The sequence below is a fragment of the Kwoniella pini genome, chromosome 2 (assembly GCF_000512605.2).
Source record: "Kwoniella pini CBS 10737 chromosome 2, complete sequence".
Taxonomy (NCBI): domain Eukaryota; kingdom Fungi; phylum Basidiomycota; class Tremellomycetes; order Tremellales; family Cryptococcaceae; genus Kwoniella; species Kwoniella pini.
This window is the reverse complement of record NC_091717.1, coordinates 949,010-968,541: the sequence shown is the minus strand read 5'-3', so window position 1 is coordinate 968,541 and position 19,532 is coordinate 949,010. Positions and strand designations below refer to the sequence as shown.

General features: G+C 36.3%; 8 protein-coding genes across 8 annotated transcripts; 2 read left to right on the top strand and 6 right to left on the bottom strand.

Moving 5' to 3' along the window:
• Positions 1-7: 7 nt before the first annotated feature.
• I206_101682 (ribosome biogenesis protein YTM1) lies at positions 8-1,692 on the top strand (the record flags this gene model as incomplete). Its single annotated transcript, XM_019158054.1, has 4 exons — positions 8-402; positions 469-1,135; positions 1,208-1,316; positions 1,391-1,692. 4 exons carry the CDS (start codon positions 8-10, stop codon positions 1,690-1,692), a joined length of 1,473 nt encoding a protein of 490 aa, XP_019008667.1.
• A 233-nt stretch (positions 1,693-1,925) lies between these two features.
• I206_101681 (uncharacterized protein) lies at positions 1,926-3,031 on the bottom strand (the record flags this gene model as incomplete). Its single annotated transcript, XM_019158055.1, has 3 exons — positions 1,926-2,060; positions 2,284-2,836; positions 3,027-3,031. 3 exons carry the CDS (start codon positions 3,029-3,031, stop codon positions 1,926-1,928), a joined length of 693 nt encoding a protein of 230 aa, XP_019008668.1.
• Positions 3,032-3,520: 489 nt separating this feature from the next.
• I206_101680 (uncharacterized protein) lies at positions 3,521-6,113 on the bottom strand (the record flags this gene model as incomplete). The annotated part of the gene is made up of 8 exons (XM_019158056.1): positions 3,521-3,615; positions 3,679-3,736; positions 3,808-4,081; positions 4,153-4,466; positions 4,533-4,612; positions 4,670-4,855; positions 4,917-4,966; positions 5,065-6,113. The coding sequence occupies 8 exons, from the start codon at positions 6,111-6,113 to the stop codon at positions 3,521-3,523; spliced, it is 2,106 nt and encodes a 701-aa protein (XP_019008669.1).
• Positions 6,114-6,894: 781 nt separating this feature from the next.
• I206_101679 (uncharacterized protein) lies at positions 6,895-9,471 on the bottom strand (the record flags this gene model as incomplete). Its single annotated transcript, XM_070202436.1, has 9 exons — positions 6,895-7,113; positions 7,178-7,615; positions 7,688-7,779; positions 7,848-8,058; positions 8,143-8,308; positions 8,385-8,554; positions 8,636-9,109; positions 9,189-9,229; positions 9,303-9,471. 9 exons carry the CDS (start codon positions 9,469-9,471, stop codon positions 6,895-6,897), a joined length of 1,980 nt encoding a protein of 659 aa, XP_070058537.1.
• Positions 9,472-9,989: 518 nt separating this feature from the next.
• I206_101678 (uncharacterized protein) lies at positions 9,990-11,541 on the bottom strand (the record flags this gene model as incomplete). Its single annotated transcript, XM_019158058.1, has 5 exons — positions 9,990-10,820; positions 10,956-11,052; positions 11,115-11,146; positions 11,236-11,288; positions 11,463-11,541. The coding sequence occupies 5 exons, from the start codon at positions 11,539-11,541 to the stop codon at positions 9,990-9,992; spliced, it is 1,092 nt and encodes a 363-aa protein (XP_019008671.1).
• Positions 11,542-11,934: 393 nt separating this feature from the next.
• I206_101677 (uncharacterized protein) lies at positions 11,935-12,546 on the bottom strand (the record flags this gene model as incomplete). Its single annotated transcript, XM_019158059.1, has 1 exon — positions 11,935-12,546. The coding sequence occupies one exon, from the start codon at positions 12,544-12,546 to the stop codon at positions 11,935-11,937; it is 612 nt and encodes a 203-aa protein (XP_019008672.1).
• Positions 12,547-13,793: 1,247 nt separating this feature from the next.
• Positions 13,794-16,154, top strand: I206_101676 (uncharacterized protein; the record flags this gene model as incomplete). Its single annotated transcript, XM_019158060.1, has 5 exons — positions 13,794-13,900; positions 13,959-14,046; positions 14,130-14,198; positions 14,264-14,345; positions 14,407-16,154. The coding sequence occupies 5 exons, from the start codon at positions 13,794-13,796 to the stop codon at positions 16,152-16,154; spliced, it is 2,094 nt and encodes a 697-aa protein (XP_019008673.1).
• A 431-nt stretch (positions 16,155-16,585) lies between these two features.
• On the bottom strand, positions 16,586-18,799 carry I206_101675 (uncharacterized protein; the record flags this gene model as incomplete). Its single annotated transcript, XM_019158061.1, has 9 exons — positions 16,586-16,699; positions 16,782-16,915; positions 16,979-17,366; positions 17,426-17,656; positions 17,726-17,966; positions 18,027-18,112; positions 18,184-18,321; positions 18,395-18,519; positions 18,580-18,799. 9 exons carry the CDS (start codon positions 18,797-18,799, stop codon positions 16,586-16,588), a joined length of 1,677 nt encoding a protein of 558 aa, XP_019008674.1.
• Positions 18,800-19,532: the final 733 nt, after the last annotated feature.

Here is a 19,532-nt window from a genome sequence, read left to right as displayed (position 1 = left end):
ATTCAAGATGGCAGATATCAATATAGAATCTACTGGAAGTACTTCTGCCACTGGATCAGTGGTACAATTACCTATCAATTTATTCACAAGATCAACGAATGATGCTATTCCACAATCAACATATCTTATTCCAGCTTCTTGGAGAAGATTTCAATTATCAGAACTTATAAATAAAGTATTACAAAATAATTCTGATAATGGTAAAAAACCAATTCCATTTGAATTTTTAATTAATGGTCAAGTTTTAAGAGGTAGTTTAGAAAATTGGAGTAAAAAAAATAGAGGAAATGATGAAGAAACTACAATTGATATTGAATATGTTAGAAGTACTTTACCTCCTCAAGAAGTTGGTAGAATTGAAGTTGAAGATTGGGTTAGTGGTTTAAGTTTAAGTAGGAAAGGGTAAGTGATTCCTTTATCTTTGCTCGTTCATGAATTCAAGGCTTATTTGGTTTTCGACGTGTCTAGTTATACTCTATTATCATCTTATCTCTCTCATCTTCAAATTTTACCTTTATCTTCCGCATCAACTTCTTCAACAGCACTTTATACACTTCCTTTACCAACTTCTTTAGGAGCTACATCTTGTACATGGGTATCACCACAATCTCAAGAAAAAGATATTTTATTAGCTGCAGGTGGAATTGATCGATTAACTCATGTATTTAGTATACCTTCTTTATCTCCTGAAGATAATATACAATTACCAAAAGAAATTTATACTTTACATGGACATACACAACCAATTTCAACAATAATTTCATCAAAAAGTGGTAAAGAAATAATATCAGGTTCATGGGATGGTTTACTTAATTTATATACATTACCAAATTCAGAACCTAATGAACATCAAATTTCATCTGAACCTTTAAATTTTTTAACTGGACAAGGAAATAAAAAAAAAAGAAAATTAGAAAAAGAAAATCCACGTGAACCTATTGAAGGTTTAATGGATAATGATTCAACAGGTGAAGGAGGTTGGAGAAGAATACCTGAAATCAATTTTAAAGGACATTTAGGTAGAATTGGTGGTTCAGTTTGGGATAAATTTGATCAAGAAAAAATTTGGTCAGCTGGTTGGGATGGTTCAGTAAGAGGATGGGATCTTAATACTGGTATAAATTCTATGATTAGAGTAAGTTTTTTTTTTCTTTTTCAATTCTTTATATATTTTCAAAATTGATATTTATTCTTTTTAATTTTATAGCAAGGACCATTTGATAAATCTGCATTATGTATTGATCAATTTACTGCAAATGGTACATTAGTAACTGGAAATATGGATAGAACGATATGTCTTTGGGATACAAGGCAAGGTATGTAACATTCTTCATGATAGAGTTATAGCTCTGTATACAATCAAGCTAATTAAATCATTTACTTAAAATAGCGACATCATTAATATCTTTAACTCTTCAAACTTCATCTCCAATACCATCAATTAAAACACATCCTACATCTTCATTTACTTTAGCATCAGCTACATATTCAGGAATAATTCAAATTTGGGATATAAGATCACCTAAAAATTCTTTATTCTCAGTATCAAATGTTAATAGAAAAGAAAGGAAAGTTACAAAGAATGGAAAAGTATTAGGAGAAAGACTTTTAGCTTTAGATTGGGATGGTGAAGTTTTAATTGCTGGAGGTGAAGATGGTGAAGTTGGAATTTGGAATGCTACTGGTGCATAATATTTTCAATTAATTGATCATAAAATATTATAATCAATGATATTCAGTCTGACAAAGACCAAATTTTGATCATGCACGATAATATCGATTTTTATTATAAATAAAAGTGAAAGAATGGAAGAAAGATATTTCGACATTAAATGATTGGTATTGCATATTTCATTATAATCATTATTATGTATTGCATTTGAATTGATTTTACTATTCATACACTTATTCATACTCTAATTACATTATTCTTGTTGTTTTGTAAAATCAACATTTGAATCCCAAGGTGTACCTTTTAATCCATCTAAATTACCTAAAGGATGTTCTTCTCTTGCAGTTTCTAAAAGTGATGATAAAGATTCATTTTGAATTATGGCTTTCTATTTATCCAAAATGAAGAAAATTAGTATAAAAAAAAATATTCTTAATTTGGGGAAAAAAAATCAATAAATAAATCAAGAATAGAGAAGATTGGAAGAAAAAGTTTCTCGATTTGTACAGAAATATCGTTAAAATGATAAGATGGAAACCGCCCAATTTAATTTTCGATTTATTGTAAATACAATAAAACAAAAATTGATTGTAATTAAAAAAAAAACTCACTTTTAAACAACCTTGATAATCTTCCCAAAATTTTCCACAATTTCTTTGATATTCTTCTGCTTTAATTTGAGATTTACTTTTACCTCTTATATCAATTTCTATTTGATTTTTATTTAATCCTATTTGATTATTTTTAAATTCTTCTTCTTCTTCTTCTCCTTCATTATTATCATTATTAAACCAACTATATTCTTCTTGTTTTGGTTGTTCATTTAAATTTAAATTTGAATTTAAATTTTTATTTCTTATTCTTTTATTTGAAGTAGATGGAAAAGAAGATGACCAAGAAGTTATAATTGATTTACGTTGTTTATTTTGATTATTAGTTGTTGTTGACGTTGATGAAGAAGAAGAAGAAGAAGATTCAGGAATATTTTGTATGTCTATTTGAGTTGTTGAAGTAGATATATTAGCTGTACATTTTTGATCACTAGATACAGTTGAAGATGATTGATATTCAGATGATAAAGCAGGTTGAAGATATCCTTCAAACCATGCATTAAAACATGAATCGTATTTATGTTTTAAAGGTGTACATTCAGGTGAGAGTGATCTGAATCATCACGTATAATTAGCAAGTTTGTAATGTTAGAAACGCAACGAGAGAAGGAGGTCCATGGAATTGTGACAAGTAATTGACGTAGTTCGATAGAAGCATTTGTTCAAAGATGTGTTGACAGAGTACGAAATCTTCAGTTGAATAGACGAAGATGGTTGAGTTCAATAGGATAATCAAAACTCACTCCATGATTTATATTCCACTCGCGCTTCGAAATTGGACTTTAAGTTGATGAGACCTTGTATCCTTGATTATCGAGTATGTATTTTGGTCTTGATGATGATGATCTGACTGCAAACCAAAAAGAAAGATGACGACAGAAATGGATCAAGTATAATTTGATCAATCTCGGTGGAGGATACCTTTTTATATCTTCAAGAAGCAAAGGCGATTTTCAGGGCATTAATTCGGTGTCAATGGCGCGGATAAGTCAATTGAATTATCCCAAGCCCGAACGACGTTGTTCTTCATATGCCGAAGTGAGTATATTGCTTGAAAAACCGTATCGTCAATCCGGACTACATGCATAAGACAACATCTATAATATAAAGCTCCGTGTACTTTTGATCGTGTATCATCTATAATTGAAATCCTAATCCCTAGTAAAGTATGAATAAAGCGCTACAAAACAAATTCTCGGACCCGTTTCATGTGTTTATAAGAAAAAGAGCATATAATTTAATCCGATTTATTCCCATCTATATTCGTTTCCGTACCATCAGCTAGTGATTCTTCTTCATCTGGATATTTAGGTCGAGTAGATTCAATGTCGTCTACAAAGGTTCAATACACCATTAGCTTATAACTTATAACGACAAGATAACCAAAACACTTACCCATGAAAGACAAATAAGCCCATTCTACAGCTTCTGCGGCCCAATAAAAATCGCAATGCTAAATCGATCACAACGCATTAGTCATACCATAGTAAATATTTCGACCGTATAATGAAAAATAGGACTCACTTCGCTCTTATCTAGCTTGGTGACTTTTATAACCTTTACATCCTTCTCTTTCTTCTCCATCCTTTCTATAAGAGGTTCAGCCAATACTAAATAATCTCTTCCACCATGGTATATCGACAAAGGAGGGAATCTATTATCAAACCACCTATCTAATGAATCGTCCAATGTACATTTCCGATCTGCGAATCCACCTTTACCACACCACCAAAAGATTGATGCGGAAGATACAGGTGTGGGGGTAAATCTAAACATTTTTGTTTTTCGTCTGCCAAGCCTATCAACATCAATCACATTAGCATAAGCTTCACAAGAGCAAGCACTCAAAAGAAAAAATAGTGAACGGACCAATTAGCATCTGTCCAGCCAAATAAGAAAGCAAACATTATGTAACCCAATGCCGCAAACAGCCTAGCCGGTGCATAATCGTATGCCCATCTCATGAGAGGGATGAAATCTAACACGCCGAAGAATCGTTTCCAAGTTGACCATTCCATTTTATTCAGTGCTGTGAATGGGAAACCATGTGTAAGAGGTCCAGCATAGACCGCGGGTGCGAGTGCAATGAAGACTGATAACTTCTTGCCCAATGACGGACACATGCCAAGTGATAATGAGATGAAAGCGAGACCATTTCCTTGAGAATGCCCTATGAATGCGATCTGCGTTTGGTCGGAATGATTAGCATTATACCAATTATGACAACAGAATAATGGCTTAGGACTCACCTTATCATACCCGGTTTCTCTACATACATGTTCGACCAAAGCAGGTAAATCATACATTGCCAATTCCCTAATTGTCCAATCTGCACCATGCTATTAGCTCCCGACTATCGGCACCCAGACACAGAAGAAACACTTACCCCAAAATCTCGGATCATTCCTACTAAAATTTCTATGACCCATATCGAATATACCTCTGGTATTACCCAGGTAAACTTGATATCCACCATTTTTGGCTAGCCAAAATGCCAAAGAACGGTCTTCGGAAGTAACGAATGATCCGGAAGATTGGAAAAGACCGTGAAGGATGAGTACTGGGAAACCACCTTGGGAAGAAAGAAGGTATCAGCGAAGACGCTCCACAAGCTCCGGATAATGGTCACTCACCTCTGCCATCTGAACGCGGAGTAGCCTCTGGGTCTATGACTTTGTGCACTCTATGGAGGGGAGATCAGCTATAGATTCTGAAGAAGTTCGGAAGTTGCGTGTAGGCGATGGATGGGGGAAAGTAATCCTGCCAAGGTTATAAACTCACTTTAAAAAATATCCATCTTCTGTTTCAATAGTTTGATGTTCAATATCCATTCCAACTTGATTCGCATAATCTTTTGGATCTTTTGAAATTTTTTTACCTTGTTTTTTCCAATATTTTTCATCATCCCAAGGAAAATGTTTTGGTTTACTTGGCCAAACCCATTTAGGTAAAGCTTTTGCTAATTCAGCTGAAAATGCCCATAAAACAACAAAAATTAAAAAATATGTAGAAAGTATTATAGAAATAGTTTGATTTATAAATAAATTAATTTTTGATAAAAAACTTAATGGTTTATGTGGAATTGGTGAATAAGTTGATAAATTTGGTGGTGGAAAAGTTGGTCTAGTTAAATGTTGTGTAGGTGTAGTTGATCTATCAATAAAAATTCTTCTTAATATACTTCTATTTGATCCTGTTGATCCTGTTGATGAACTTCTTGATAAAGAAGGTTTAACATTTAAATTATTAAAATTATTTCCATTTCCAATTCCATTTCCATAAATTGGTATAGGTGATAATAAAGGTGTATTTTCTTCTCTATTATTTAGTCCATTACTATCAGTATTATTTCTACTTTGATATCCTATTCCTTCTTCATCAATTTCATATTCTGGTGTTTTAGCTTCATTTGAATTTCTAAATGCTCTAGCTTGTGCGTGAGCTGTTATTCCATTAGGTAAACTCATAGCTGCTCTAGCAGGTGCATCTAATAATGTTGAAGGTGGTGCTCTAGTCAAATGTATAGGAGGTGGATGAGATGATTTAGAAGAGGAAGAAGGTGATAAATGTGATGGATGAGTATTGAATGAAGATGTTTGTCCTGATGTAATTTCAGGTGATAATGATCGAAATCTAGAATCGTTTTTAGGTGATATAATGTATTTTGAAGGTATTAAGGATGGATCTCCTGTTAAAGGTGCACCATCATGAGGTGATAAAGATTTTCGCAATTCTTCAGTTAATTCAGGTGATGATGATGTTGAAGAATTAGTAGGTGAAACAATTGAAGTAGTCACTCCAAGTATCTTGGAAGGTAACAAAGCTGACATCTATTGAGGTAAAAAAGGAATTAGAAAGACACCAACCAAACTAAAATAAAAAAAACTCTAAACTCACTTTGTTCACCTGACACTGTTCATAGAGATGTACGTGGTATACTATTGATTTTATGGGAAACAATCGAGCCGAGAAGAAAGGCCTCTATTTTCCTTGTTTCCTTGTCTTAGCTTGATTTTAGTGTACTTTTCTGGTTGTGCGGCTTTTTAGATAGTTGAAATCAAACTCGAAGATACATTTTGTTGTGTAATGCTTTCCTAAAAGGTAAAATACTACGATATTGATCTGGTTTCACTTGCCTTGAAGTGATATGAATGTGATCGTCGAGAATGAATGAATGGATGTTTGTTTATATATTGATCTCAGGATATTTCTACACGTTTCATATCATGGGAAACTCAATAACAATCATAATTATTTTATTGACGATCCTGAATTAACCGGTTATGAATAGAATATTAAGTTATTTTATTAATCTTTTACCCTTAACAAGCGTGTATAACACGAGTACAAATGACGTTTTCTTTTGTTTTGGTATTAAGAGAACAAGGGCATAAGAAGACAAGTAATAATAGTGGGAATCAAAAACGTAATTGACGGAATCCAACGATAATGATGATCAGAATAAGATAAGCTTGAAGCTCCACCAAAACGCAAAAAAGGTGGAAAAAGACGTATTGATCGTGATCACTCATTTATGTTTATCCGTATCGCGTTTGAACTTTGTATCGTATATATCAATTTGATAATGTACATTATATATGAAAAAGATGATTAACCAAGTAAAACTGTACATCCCATTTCTAACAATATTTCTCTCCATGAACAAGCCTCATCATCTAATCCATCATCTATCCTCTTCCAACATTCTTCAGCAACACTTTCAAGTACATCAATTTCATAACAACATTGTACTCTAAACCATCTTAATACTTCTCTTGCTCTTTGTCTTTGTATTGGCGTAATAAGTGCAGTTATAGTGATTAGGAGAGACTATTCAATATCATCAGCATAAAATATATTAAGGTTGAAAAAAGTTAAAAAATTGCACACTAACAAAATTCATCCATTCAACTTTATCTCCAACTTGACTACAAATATCTAAGACAGTATCTGCAGATTTTTGAATAATTTCATTTTCTCTAGGTAATTTTAATAAATCTCTTAAAATTAAAATTTGAAAAGAATGCCATGTAGCTAAACTACCATCTTTTGTTCTTTTTCTTAAAATTGTTTTTGGAATATTTAAAATCCAATTTGACATATCATTTCTTAATTCATTAATTCTAAATTTTAAACTTTGTCTCCATCTTTTTTTTTCTTCAAACCATGTTATTGCAATATTTGAAGTTTCATTTGAACTTGTAAAAGGTATTTCACCTTCATAATCGAAAAAAGATTGTCTTTCTAAATCTTGTGATTCCCATGTTAAATTAATTACTCTTGTCATTAATCTTGGTATTGATCTATGCATTCCCCAAGTACTTTCACATGACTATGTTATGTATCAATCGGATATATAAGCCTTACAACTCCATGACTCCATAGAGAGGAAGAAATCACTCACATCATGTTCAGATGGATCAGTAGGAGCTAATCTTTCCCACCAAGTTGAAGAATCAGTCAAGACGACAGTCGGATCCCCAGTCGACAGAGATCCTGCAAGATGCAAATCAAATATCAGCTCAATGGTCTGCCTCCATTCAGTTAGGTGATACGACACTCACGACCAACGTCACTGATAACCATACTCTCGATCAGACACCTCAGCAAAGGTGATACAGGTTTGTCAGGTACTGATGCGGGAGTCATCGATGACAAGGGGTGATCAGGATAAGGATTATCAGGGAATAACATTTGTTCACATCCTCCTCTTTTCCGTACAGCCAATAATCCTAATCTAACGACTTCTCTCCAATGTGGATTCGCTCCAAGTACCTAAGGAAAGCACTGAATCAGCTTATTTCTGCCAGATAGTAAATGGGTCTCCTAAAGCTAGCCCGTCCAGATTGATGCACTCACATCATCGAAATTCACAATTACAGTAGCCGCGAAGAAAGCATCGGACATGATTTCCTCTTGTATATTCTTAGCTTGCCTCAACAATTTTACAGCTTCCCATCGATAAGCCAGTCCTAATTCTCTCGTGCGTCCAGATGAGGAAGATACCGAACCTCTAGCTTCGAGACTGATGTCGTACTTGTGGTCAGAAATATTTTGTTTTGGCTCTCAAGAGAGGAAAAGCCTTCTGCTGAGCAACTTACACAGATAGATGAATTGCTCCCATAGCTAACATTCCTTGTTTTAACGCTTCAGAACTTAATGGTGCTTCCCCTGTAGGAACTAAGAACAATCTTGCAACATGTTCAACCCATGGATTTGGTTCTTCTTCAACTACTAAGATAGATAATGAATATGTCAAAGCGTGATGAAACTGTAATATAATTCATGATTTATAATTAGCGAATTTTAACTTTAATTAATCGATATCAACAAATGACAAAAAAAACCTTACACATCTCAAATCTTCTTCAACTGGAAAAAGTTTTTTTAAAAATTCAGGAGGATCTAAAGGTCCACCAAAGAATTGACCCATTCTAGTATCTCTACATAATGCCATTAAAAGTTCAACAGCATCCATTTGTTGTACATTATGTGTTGGATGAAGTAACCATGCAGGTTGTCCAGTATTATTTATATTATTTGTAGAAATTATAGGTGAAAGTGATTTTATAGATTGTGAAATTGTTTGATTATTAAAAGATGTTGAAGATATAGCTTGAGGAGATATATATACATTTGATTCAATATCAATTTGAGAATTTAATTTGGATTCAATTTTATCTTGAATATCTTGATCTTCATTTTTTAATATATCTAATGATTGATCTTGATCTTGATCTTGAATAAATGAAGACTTTTTATGCCTTTTTGCTAATTTCTCTGCTACTGCATTAGGATTAAAAGCTTTTTTCTCTGGATAGACACACTAAGAGAATAATCATGAAATTAGTCTATTCACGAATTCTTTGACTTATGGCCTATGAAAGAAAACATCAAATACCTACTTCTGCTCCATAATTTACACATCTTTTACATTCCGGTTTACCTAAATTCATAAATACCCAATCAATATCAATTAAACGATTTCAACAAATTTAGTGAATAATTATTTAACTCACCTAAATCACATTTTAGCCTTCTACTCCTACAAACCAAACAACCATTTCTAGATCTAGTAGCTTTAGTCTTTGGTTGTTTTTCTACTTGTGATGATTGAGTATCATGTTCAATTGATGGAGTTGAAGGAGAAGATGAAGTTTTAAGTTGATTAGATCGAATAACAGGCATTGTTTTTATACTATTCTTTGTTTATTATTTTTCTTGCATTCGTTCCTGCATTTGCATTTCCACGTTTAGTCCTACGTTATGCACGATTTCCTTCGTAGGGCGTCACGAAGCAGTATAGCTTCCTCGATTATTATGAACGGTTGATGGTGTATGAAATGTCAAGTCAAGATAGGAAGAATAAATCGTCTAGGTTGAAAGGCGTGAATTGGCGAGTTAGACGGAAAAATCGGAGGTTAACACCTGAATTCGGGTTACTCTCGACATAAAAGATTTTTTTAAGTCTAAGCAGAGATATAGGAATCAAGATTATTCCACTACTGCATGGTGCACCCCTCGACTCCTCAACACCTGACTTATGCGATGTGCGAATGCATAACATATTGACTTTGATCGTACAAATACATACAACGTTCTTATGACGTAAAACATGATGACTTGGCTCAATCGACGAACACTCTTGGCATCAACAGCCATGAATCTCTCTTATCCCAATAACAATCATTACCTATATCTTCAAGCTACACTGCAGACGCGCCTCCATTACCATGCCTTCTACCGCCTTTCCGCCTTTCCCTATCTTTATCTTTCTCCTTCTCCCTTTCTTTATCTTTATCTTTATCATCCCCATCATTATTATTATTATTCAGATTTGTGCCCAGACTTCTTCTTTTCGATGCCCTACTTGATCTACTATTCGTAGGTGGTGTTTGAATCTGTACAGTTGCAGTATTATTAGGTGGAATAGGAACTTGATCGATTTCCATAGAATCTATCATTGGTCTTTTACTTCCTGTTGCATAATTCTGAGCAGGTCCATCAAGATTAGTCGGTTGACTAAACGATACGAAAGGTACACCTGCAAGAGGTAAAGTAGGGTTAAAAGTTGTGCTTGGCATCGTTGTGGATGATGAGGAGGAACTAGCATTAGAGTTATGCTGATTCAGATTCAATTGTGTATATCGACCGGGTACGTTCTTTGATGATCTAGGCAAATGATTGAGAGAAGGTCGGGTGTAATTATTTGAAGGAGATGCCATGGGTGAAGAAGACATAAGGCCTGACGGAGTAGGTTGATATGCTGGTGAATCGATTGTATTAGGCGTAGAATTGGATGTTGAGGCTGTATTCGGTATATTTCTTGAAGATCCAGCTAGTGGACTTGCGCTTTCATCTAATTGCTCTTCTTTGGACTTGCTAGAGGAAGCGGCGCAAGCAAAAGTAGGACCAGCAGAAGCTGGTCGGTTGGTTGGATTCAAGGCTGATTTGTTGAATGCAGAAATTGGCCGTTTCATAGGCGGGGGTGGGGCAGGTTCGTCCGTTTCCTCAGCTGCGAATGCCGAGATCGCCGCCTGGTTGGTAGAATCAAAGACAGTGAGAGTACGATGAGGGCGACAACACAACGGAAAGAAGGACAAGGTAGGAAAGATGGTCAGCGATATATACTTTCGAGGTGAAACTGCCTGGCGAACGAGAATAAAACCCACTTGTCTAGCATCCGCCCAGTCCATCAACCTAGATAAAGTTTGTTCCGCATTCTGACCTGCACCTATAGAAGACTGAACTGTAGAAAGGACGTCGGCCCTGAATATAAAGACCGCTGTCAGTCGAGTGTCCGAACGTCTCCATGACAGCTTCTAGCTTACAGAGCTCCAGAATATCCAACATTATATGCTTGCTACAATGCAGATCCAAGTCAGTACTGTCTTGTGTCGGTACATATGAGAAAGGAAGGGGACGAAAACGACAAGGATAGGAGTAACTCACCTTGGTATATCCTAATGAACTTTTGTACAGATTCGTTATACTCAATGCGGCAGCTATACAACAGGTCAAGTCAGAATCAGCATCGAAATTCCTTCATAATCTCCTCGGCGCTCTCATTCTATAGCCTTTCGAGACGCCTTCGAATGAACGATTAAGAGGTGGCAACATCTTCCTTCCGGTCTAATCCGTTTTAAATCCTCCTACTCAAATTCGTGATTCAAACTAACCTCTGAACTTATCTCCCATATCCCTCTCAGCATCTGCTAAGCCAGGCGGTAAAGTCGTCCCAAGAGTTGATAAATCCATTATCAATCCGTGTCGTTGGATTGTTTGTATATATAAATAACAAGAGTGAAGTGAAAGATGATATGTGCTATTGAAGGGAAAATCATCCATAAGAACAAGGATGATTATGTTAAGATACTACTACTCGTTATACCAAGGATTGATTCACTAAGGGAAATTAAATGGGTAACTCTTTTACATTTATCAATGTGGCGTCAACAATCGTTTCAGCATGCTATTTTAAAAAGACGTGTTGTTTAGACATTTGTATGATTAATGCATTCAACATGCATGCGACAAGTTAAGATGATATTATAATTGTAATTGAATATGTGAAGCTTTTTACATAGACAAATAAACTGAATCTATCTCGCCATAAAACCCGACAAGTGGTCGATTACTTCTAAGCTTGACTTATATTCCAATTTTACGTCTCCAATTCTCATCTCGATCCTTTATGTCAGCTTGAATTGGATCACTGAACATTCTGTACCATACCAAGGTCGGTACTCGAGGTCTGAAAGAGGAAGAGCCGGATGAGGAAGTACCTGAGCCGGACGATCCCGAAGATGTGGTCAAGGTGAATGGAAGAGGTCGGTGGAAGAACGTTTTCACAACCTCATCAGTAACTAATTTTGGTGATCCATCATCGGAATGTGCTCGAGATGGGATAAATGGCTTTACCTGAGTTTGAAGCTGAACGGGCGGAGGATAAGTTGGATGAATTGGCTTTGCCTCTGGGCGAAGCGAAGGGGGTGAAATAGATGGTACCTTTGTACTCTTCGATGAGTAATGTTGAAGGGTTCGGTCACCTTCAGAATAAACTTGATTTCTAATTTGATCTAGAAAAATTGGTACCGAAGTTGATCTGTGAGAAGATCGATTTACTGAATCTGAAATCGCCAAGAAAAATGGATAAGGGCGTTCATTATTGGATTGAAGTATTGGTGAATAAGAACGGGTGTGGAAGTCTTGATCTGAATATCCATAATAAGCACTATCGTTGATGGTGTGTAGCAAAGGCATTGTATAGTATTATGCTGTGAGAATGCAATAAAAAGCAAGTGAATTAATGCAAAGGAGGTTGTGATATACCGACAGGTCTTTGTGTATTATGGATGACTTCTAAGTTTAAACGCTGGGTGGCGATAATATTGAGATGTGAATGAAGATGTAAATTGAAAGGTGAGTTGAACAACCAAGAACGATCCTATATATATGCAATATCTCTTGGCTGCATGTTGCTATACAACTTTTTGCCATACCACTTTATATTGACAAAGTTCAAACTCAGGACATAGTACGTACGCCATAGTTCTGGTTCTGAAAATGGTACGACTAGAAATCCTAATGTTCACTTATAAAGTTCACAATTCCGTAAAAAGGGTACGTACTTGCTAGGCATTGTTGCAGTGTTGAAGTACCGATAGGTGTTCAAGACAATTCTGCCGGCGATCGTTGATATGTTAATGCTTAGTTCCTAGTAGTATATTGAAATCGTCTTAATCTGCGAACTATATTGAACATGAGTACTGATATCCCGAAACCCTGATATTCGGCTTGAGGAAACGACATCATGAACAACCTAAAGTGATAAACCAGAAGTTACATAATACTGCCTACATCAATGCATATCCCGACTACAGGAAAAACTGAACTGTGACTGAAAGATCGTTGTTAGATAGACTGATCTTGATAATAGCTCCTTTATATCAACAAAGTTTACATAAGATACAGTTAAGCGAATTTCTTCTTTTCAACGAAGATGTCATTGTCCAAGTATCAGATTAGTCTAGCTTGACAACACCTTCTTTTGATGAAGAATTCCTCGGGCGGAACAATGGCAAGTATATTTGCGAAAATCCGAATACTCTTTGAACGAGATGACGCAAAACAACATAAAGTCAGCTCGTATTGAAAGGAAATAAATCTTTCTTTTCTATAATAAAAGGATAAATGACGAGCGTGAATCTACTTTTACTAAAATTTGCATTTCGAGGAAAATATTCGGAATTCAAGAGCCAATACTTATACATCTCAAGCATATATTCGGATATCCTCTTAGGAGCGTCATCTCGATAATCATGTATATATAAAAGTCATATCTGGAGGTTTTGTCTTAAAGTTTCAACGGGGGATTTATCCAATCCCCTCACCCGAACAATTTTGCCACCAGACATATATACCATCACTAGTCCGTTATATTGCTACACTACCTACTCGTGATTATCGTGATAAGCTTGTTGCGTATCATATCGATACAACTAGTTCAAATGCCACAATCACTGATATATGAACCTTTACCAGAGGGTACGGTAGGTAGATACACCGCTATCAATGGAGGGTCTAAGCCGCCTAATTTCCTACAAAAATTGTTTGAGTGAGTTGTACGCCGAGTCCTGGAGTCACTTTGCCACTGTTGATCCTTCATTTTATAGCTTCTTATCCCTTGATCCACACCCATATCCCGACATTATGTATTGGGGATCAGATTCGAAACAACTAGTTATTGCTCAGCCTGACAAAGTAAGTTATACTCGATACTGCTTCTGCATGTTTCCATCTTATCAGGTTGAAAAAATTGCTAATACCTTTCCTGATTGTCACAGCTCGCTGAAGAAGTTTTACCTAAATTATTCAAACATGATAAGATAGCTTCGTTCGGTCGTCAACTTAATGTAAGCTTTCTCCCACAAATAGATAAATAGTGATATATGGAAAAAGCTTGATTATTGTTTGATAGATTTACGGTTTTTCTAGACTTTTTCCAGGAAGACAATTCAAGGATGTAAATGGAAATATTTCAGATGCGAGTGTTTGGGCTCGTGAGTACAGTTTCAAAATATGATCAGTAAAATGATGATCGAATTTATATTGTGTTTTTAGATCCAACTTTGGATAGACTTTCAACTCCATCAGATCTTTTATCCATAAAACGTAGGGCACCTCCAAAATTAATTCGCACAAGAAAATTACCTAATGGCGAAATAATTAAAACTAAAGCAAGTCAACATGTAATTGAAAAGGCTAAACGACTTAAACAAGATATGTTGATTTCGAAATCACATTCACATTCTCGTGGAAAATCAATCTGGAATAACAATAAACATTCTAAAGAACATCCTGTCGACGAAATAGATAATGATACTCAAAATACTTGGAAAGATCAGCTACAATCGTCTTTATCAAGTTTTGATACTATGAAACAAATGAAAAGAAATGATACTTTATTATCTGACATTACTGAATATTCTGAAAATGGTACTGGTCAATCACCTCTTTTTAAAATGAATAACTCAGCAAATACGAATACCACAATGTGGTCAAATAGCGCTTCTCATCTGACTCCTACACTAACTACAAGCTCTCGTGATACTAAATTAACAGGACTCATGCCGCCGCTTAACTTACACCTACAAAAGAGTCCACCTCTTATGAGTTCATATACTCAACCATTCCCTAACCCTTCCTTATTGATTAACGAAAGATTATATTCTTCTTGTCCAGCTTCTATTCATACTTCACCAACTATCCATCATAATTATATACCTCCTCAACTAAGCTGGAACAACAATGCTTCAAGCGGTAATAACCTATTGACATCTTCTATCGATACTCATAATCACCCATTCGAAATCGGAAATAATCCAGGATCATTCGATAGTTCCTATCAATCTGATGTACCGTATAGTATGGCTAATGATCAGCCAGCTTGGTTTGAAATTGATAATGGTATCACCCAGCAGAATCAACCAAGTAGAATAGCAGCACCAGCAGCAGCTATCCCAACACATCTTTTACAAAATCGAAATCAAGCTTCTAGACAATTTTATGAAAAGCAAATTGATTTAAATCAATCACAAGGTATTATACAACCTTCTACACCAATTTCAAATAATTCAATTTTTGATCAATATAAAAATAATTCTATAGGATTATCATCAAGTTGGAATAAACAGATTAATTTACCTTCATCTTCTTTATATACAGGATCGTCCTTTTTGATTAAACCTAAACCTATTTTAATAGGTAATGGTAATGGTACAATAGATCCTAAATGGATTAGTCCAATAAATTCAGAATGGTCAACTCCAAGTATATCTAGATTAACTTCTCCAAATCATTTAATTCAAACTCAAATTCAAACTCCTTCATATTTGGGTTCGACCACTAATTCTCCCGGACCACACCTTGATAAGATACCTAAATCAGAAAACACCTTTACTACTATCGATCCTGCTCCTGCTCCGTCATTTGTATGGTATAATCCGACTCATATGGATCCATCTCACTCCTCAGATAGCCTGATCGAGCCTCCTGAACCCAATAATGGGCATACTAATCACATCAATCAATCAAGTATAGGTACAAGTGCAAATATAAGTCATTCTTTCGAAAATACAACTCATCGAATTTCACATCAATCATTATCCCTACCCACGATGTGTACGATTGACAGTAACTTCATTGGTAATAATGGTAGTGGCAATACTCATGAATACAGAGTATCTCAAATTCCGAAACTCGATGATAATGGAGTATTCAAGTCGACTCAGGCAAATCAGGAAGGTAAAACTGATATTGATCCTTTAATTTACTCTACAATTGGTACAAATTATAAGTGGTTTGAATGACATTGGCTTTGCTCTCTATCGAGATCTAACATTAACCTTGTGTGTATTCATCGGTAAGCATATCGCGAGGAGGCCATTGATATATAGGATGGAAAAGCTTAGTCAGAACTGGTGATTTGGATGTTGATTCTCTGCATGGTTTATGTCATACTGTACTAATCATAAATGTGTAAGAGGATATCAGACTGTATGCTTACTTAAATCTGTAGACTAAGCGGCTTGTTACTCTGTATCGTTAATTATTCATGTATATACAGTAAATCCGTATCGATATCACATTCTGTCAGGGTTACCATAAGTGATATAACATGCAAGCGTAAAGAATGAGGAATTCTATAGCAAGTGCAAGTCGACCGATGTAAAGCAATGTACATATCGTCAAAGCGACGAATTGCATGTGAATATCTAACAAGTTTCTGGATAGCGACACATCAAAACGCCCAGTCCAAAGCCTTACCCCACCATGTAGTGGGAGGATGATCTTCGGGAGCTTCTGAAGGATCGAATCTTCCTGACCAAAGATCTATCTCAGAGGCCTTTCGGAACTATAAAGGCAAGACAGCGATGTCAGCTTTCATGGATAGTCACACTCGCTCATTGATGGTCTTGAGTTGTCAAGTGACTCACGCTTGTTCGCTTGAAAATCTTCCATAGCACGAATGGTACAATGAAAATTGGGATACCGATATAATTCGCCACGAAATTAGAAGAACTCCAATTTCCTTTGAGGAAAACGCTGAAACCGGATAACAAAGTGATGACTACTCGACCAAAAGCAATAAGCATGAGGGCGGTACCAATGATTTTAGGGCAGAAGAACTTACGGAGAGAACCGATAGTACCGACCCAAGCGGCATAAGGTTGAAACCTGCCTTTATAAGGTAAACTATTTCTATCAACACCTTGGGCTTTACAAGCTGCGTAAAATCGTAAAAAGCAAATGGATAAAGTCATCCAAGCTAACAATCCGGCCACTGTCGATAGTGTTAATATCCAAGAGAAAGCTTGAGCAGCTCCTCCACTTCCCAAAGATAAATAAGCTAAAGGACCAAATAAGAAAGATGCTATAACTGCCCAATATGGTACACCATTTTTATTCGTTTTTTTAAAAATTTGAGGTAATTGTCTATCTATTGACATTGCAACAATAATTCTAGCTCCAATGTAGCAGTATGAATTTCCTGCTGACCATGCGGATACGAGGATACAAGCCTAAACATGAGGTTTAGTACACATATACAAGCGGCAGAGGAAAGAGTGAGAATACTCACATTGATGATAGAATCAAGTGCAGGAATTCCAGCTCGCTTGATACCCAATACCCAAGGTGAAGAATTCGCGTTACCCGTACCAGAAGATAAGGCCGGATCGTTATAAGGAACAATCATACCAATTAACAAAGCTCCTAAGATATAGAAAATCGCAATTCTATATGTGACTCGTTTTGTCGCTTTCGGAAGGTATTTATGTGGGTTCACAGTCTCAGCAGCAGCAATTACGACCTGTAAAAGCATATAAATCAGTATTGGACACTTTACAGCATGACTGCAATTCAAGGTGGAAAAACTCACGGTTTCGACACCAATGAAAGAGAAAGAAGCATTAATTAAAGCAGATAAGAATCCAAGGAAATGCCCTTTTGATCCTGTTATTCCATTGTAATTTGTAAAAGCTCCTGGATTTTTCCAATATCTAAATCCAATTCTATCATGATTTGGCGCACCGCCAAGGGTGATTACAAGAGAAACGAAGATAAGACCAACGAAACAGATCACTTTGATGGAGGCCGATACAACTTCGCTTTCTCCAAAGCTGTGAGATATCTTTTAGTAAGCTCATTGATCATAAGCGCTTCGAATTGTATTGACTTACAATTTGACATGCATGATATTGATAGCAAAGATAAGGGCCAACGAAATCGAAATTACGAGAGCGGGTGTGATATCTGTCCAATATGACTAAAGAGACTCAAATCAGCTCAACCAGTCTATTCTATCTTCACGGTGTTTGAGCCCGCAATGATACTCACCACTACTAAAGCTGCGGCAGATACTTCACTCGCGATGGCGATGGTGTAACAATACCCATAAGATATGGCGAGCGTGAAGCCTACAGCTGGATCAATGAATCGAGTAGCGTAATGGGGGAATGTACCGGCTTGAGGTATCTGATGAGAGGTAAAATGGCGCCAAATTAGCTTTCTTGATGTGAACGAGTCATTGTCCATTCGGAGAACTCACAAGAGTAGCCATTTCTGCCAGTCCCTCCATGACAGACCAGATGACCGCACCAACCACAATGAATGCCATCAGCAGACCTGCAGGTCCGGCTTTTGCTAGAGCAGCTCCAGTACCGATGAAGAGACCTTTTGAAAATTCATCAGAACACGAAACATATTTGTATCCGAGACAATGTCAAGACTCACCAGTACCGATACCTCCTCCTAAACCGATGAACGTAACATGTCTACGGTTCAGCCGACGCTGTGTGGACCCTACTCCTCCGACGCCCACTGTCTTGGATAAAGAGTTCTCCAAATCTCCATAAGGTAGCTCGGCGTTAGTAAAATTCTGTTCATATCCAGCGTTGGCGGGATTGTTAACTTTTTCGCTCCTGCTAGACGAAGTTTTTGAGGTTTCGGCCATACTGTTTAGGTCCTAATTTCTGGTTGTCACAACCACAATTCCAATAAATTATTTTTATATAAGAACAATGCGAGCAAAAGCGAAACGCAGTAACAGGTCAAAACCTATATATATTTGGTCGAAAAAGTCTTAGCTCCATAAAGAAAAAGACTGAAATAGAATGATCACGCCATGTACACAAATCCGAATAATTGGTGATCAATTGGTTGAACCATGTGGATTATGCTTCTTTGCCCTCTGTCTGACCTCTGATATTCCCCATCTTCGTTTCAAATGTAAAGTACAAACGAGATGAATTTACAACTGAAGAGTAACGAGCCTAGGAAAAGAACGGACAAATTTTTTTGGTATTTAAGCGAGGTGATCGAGATCCGGCTATAGTGGGATCTAAGCGGGATTTGATCGACATGGCTCATATGTCGTTGCAATTTGTCTCAAAATACATCGTAGCTGAACGACAACTGCTGCTTGAAATTTTTACACATCCCCAAAGCCTCGCCTCATGGATTTTGAATATAACGTCTTCATTCGTCATCTGAATTGGGCGTCTAGGAGCACATTGAGGGGAATATATTCCATGTAATGCGGAGGTAGACCACATGGTGTCTTGACCGTTATTTGCCATCTTGGCGATTGCGTCAGATCATGTCAGCGACATACAGATCGATCTAACTGACCAGACTGTGTCTAGGCTACGCTCACGGATGGCGCCTGCCAAAGCACCGGGTACGCT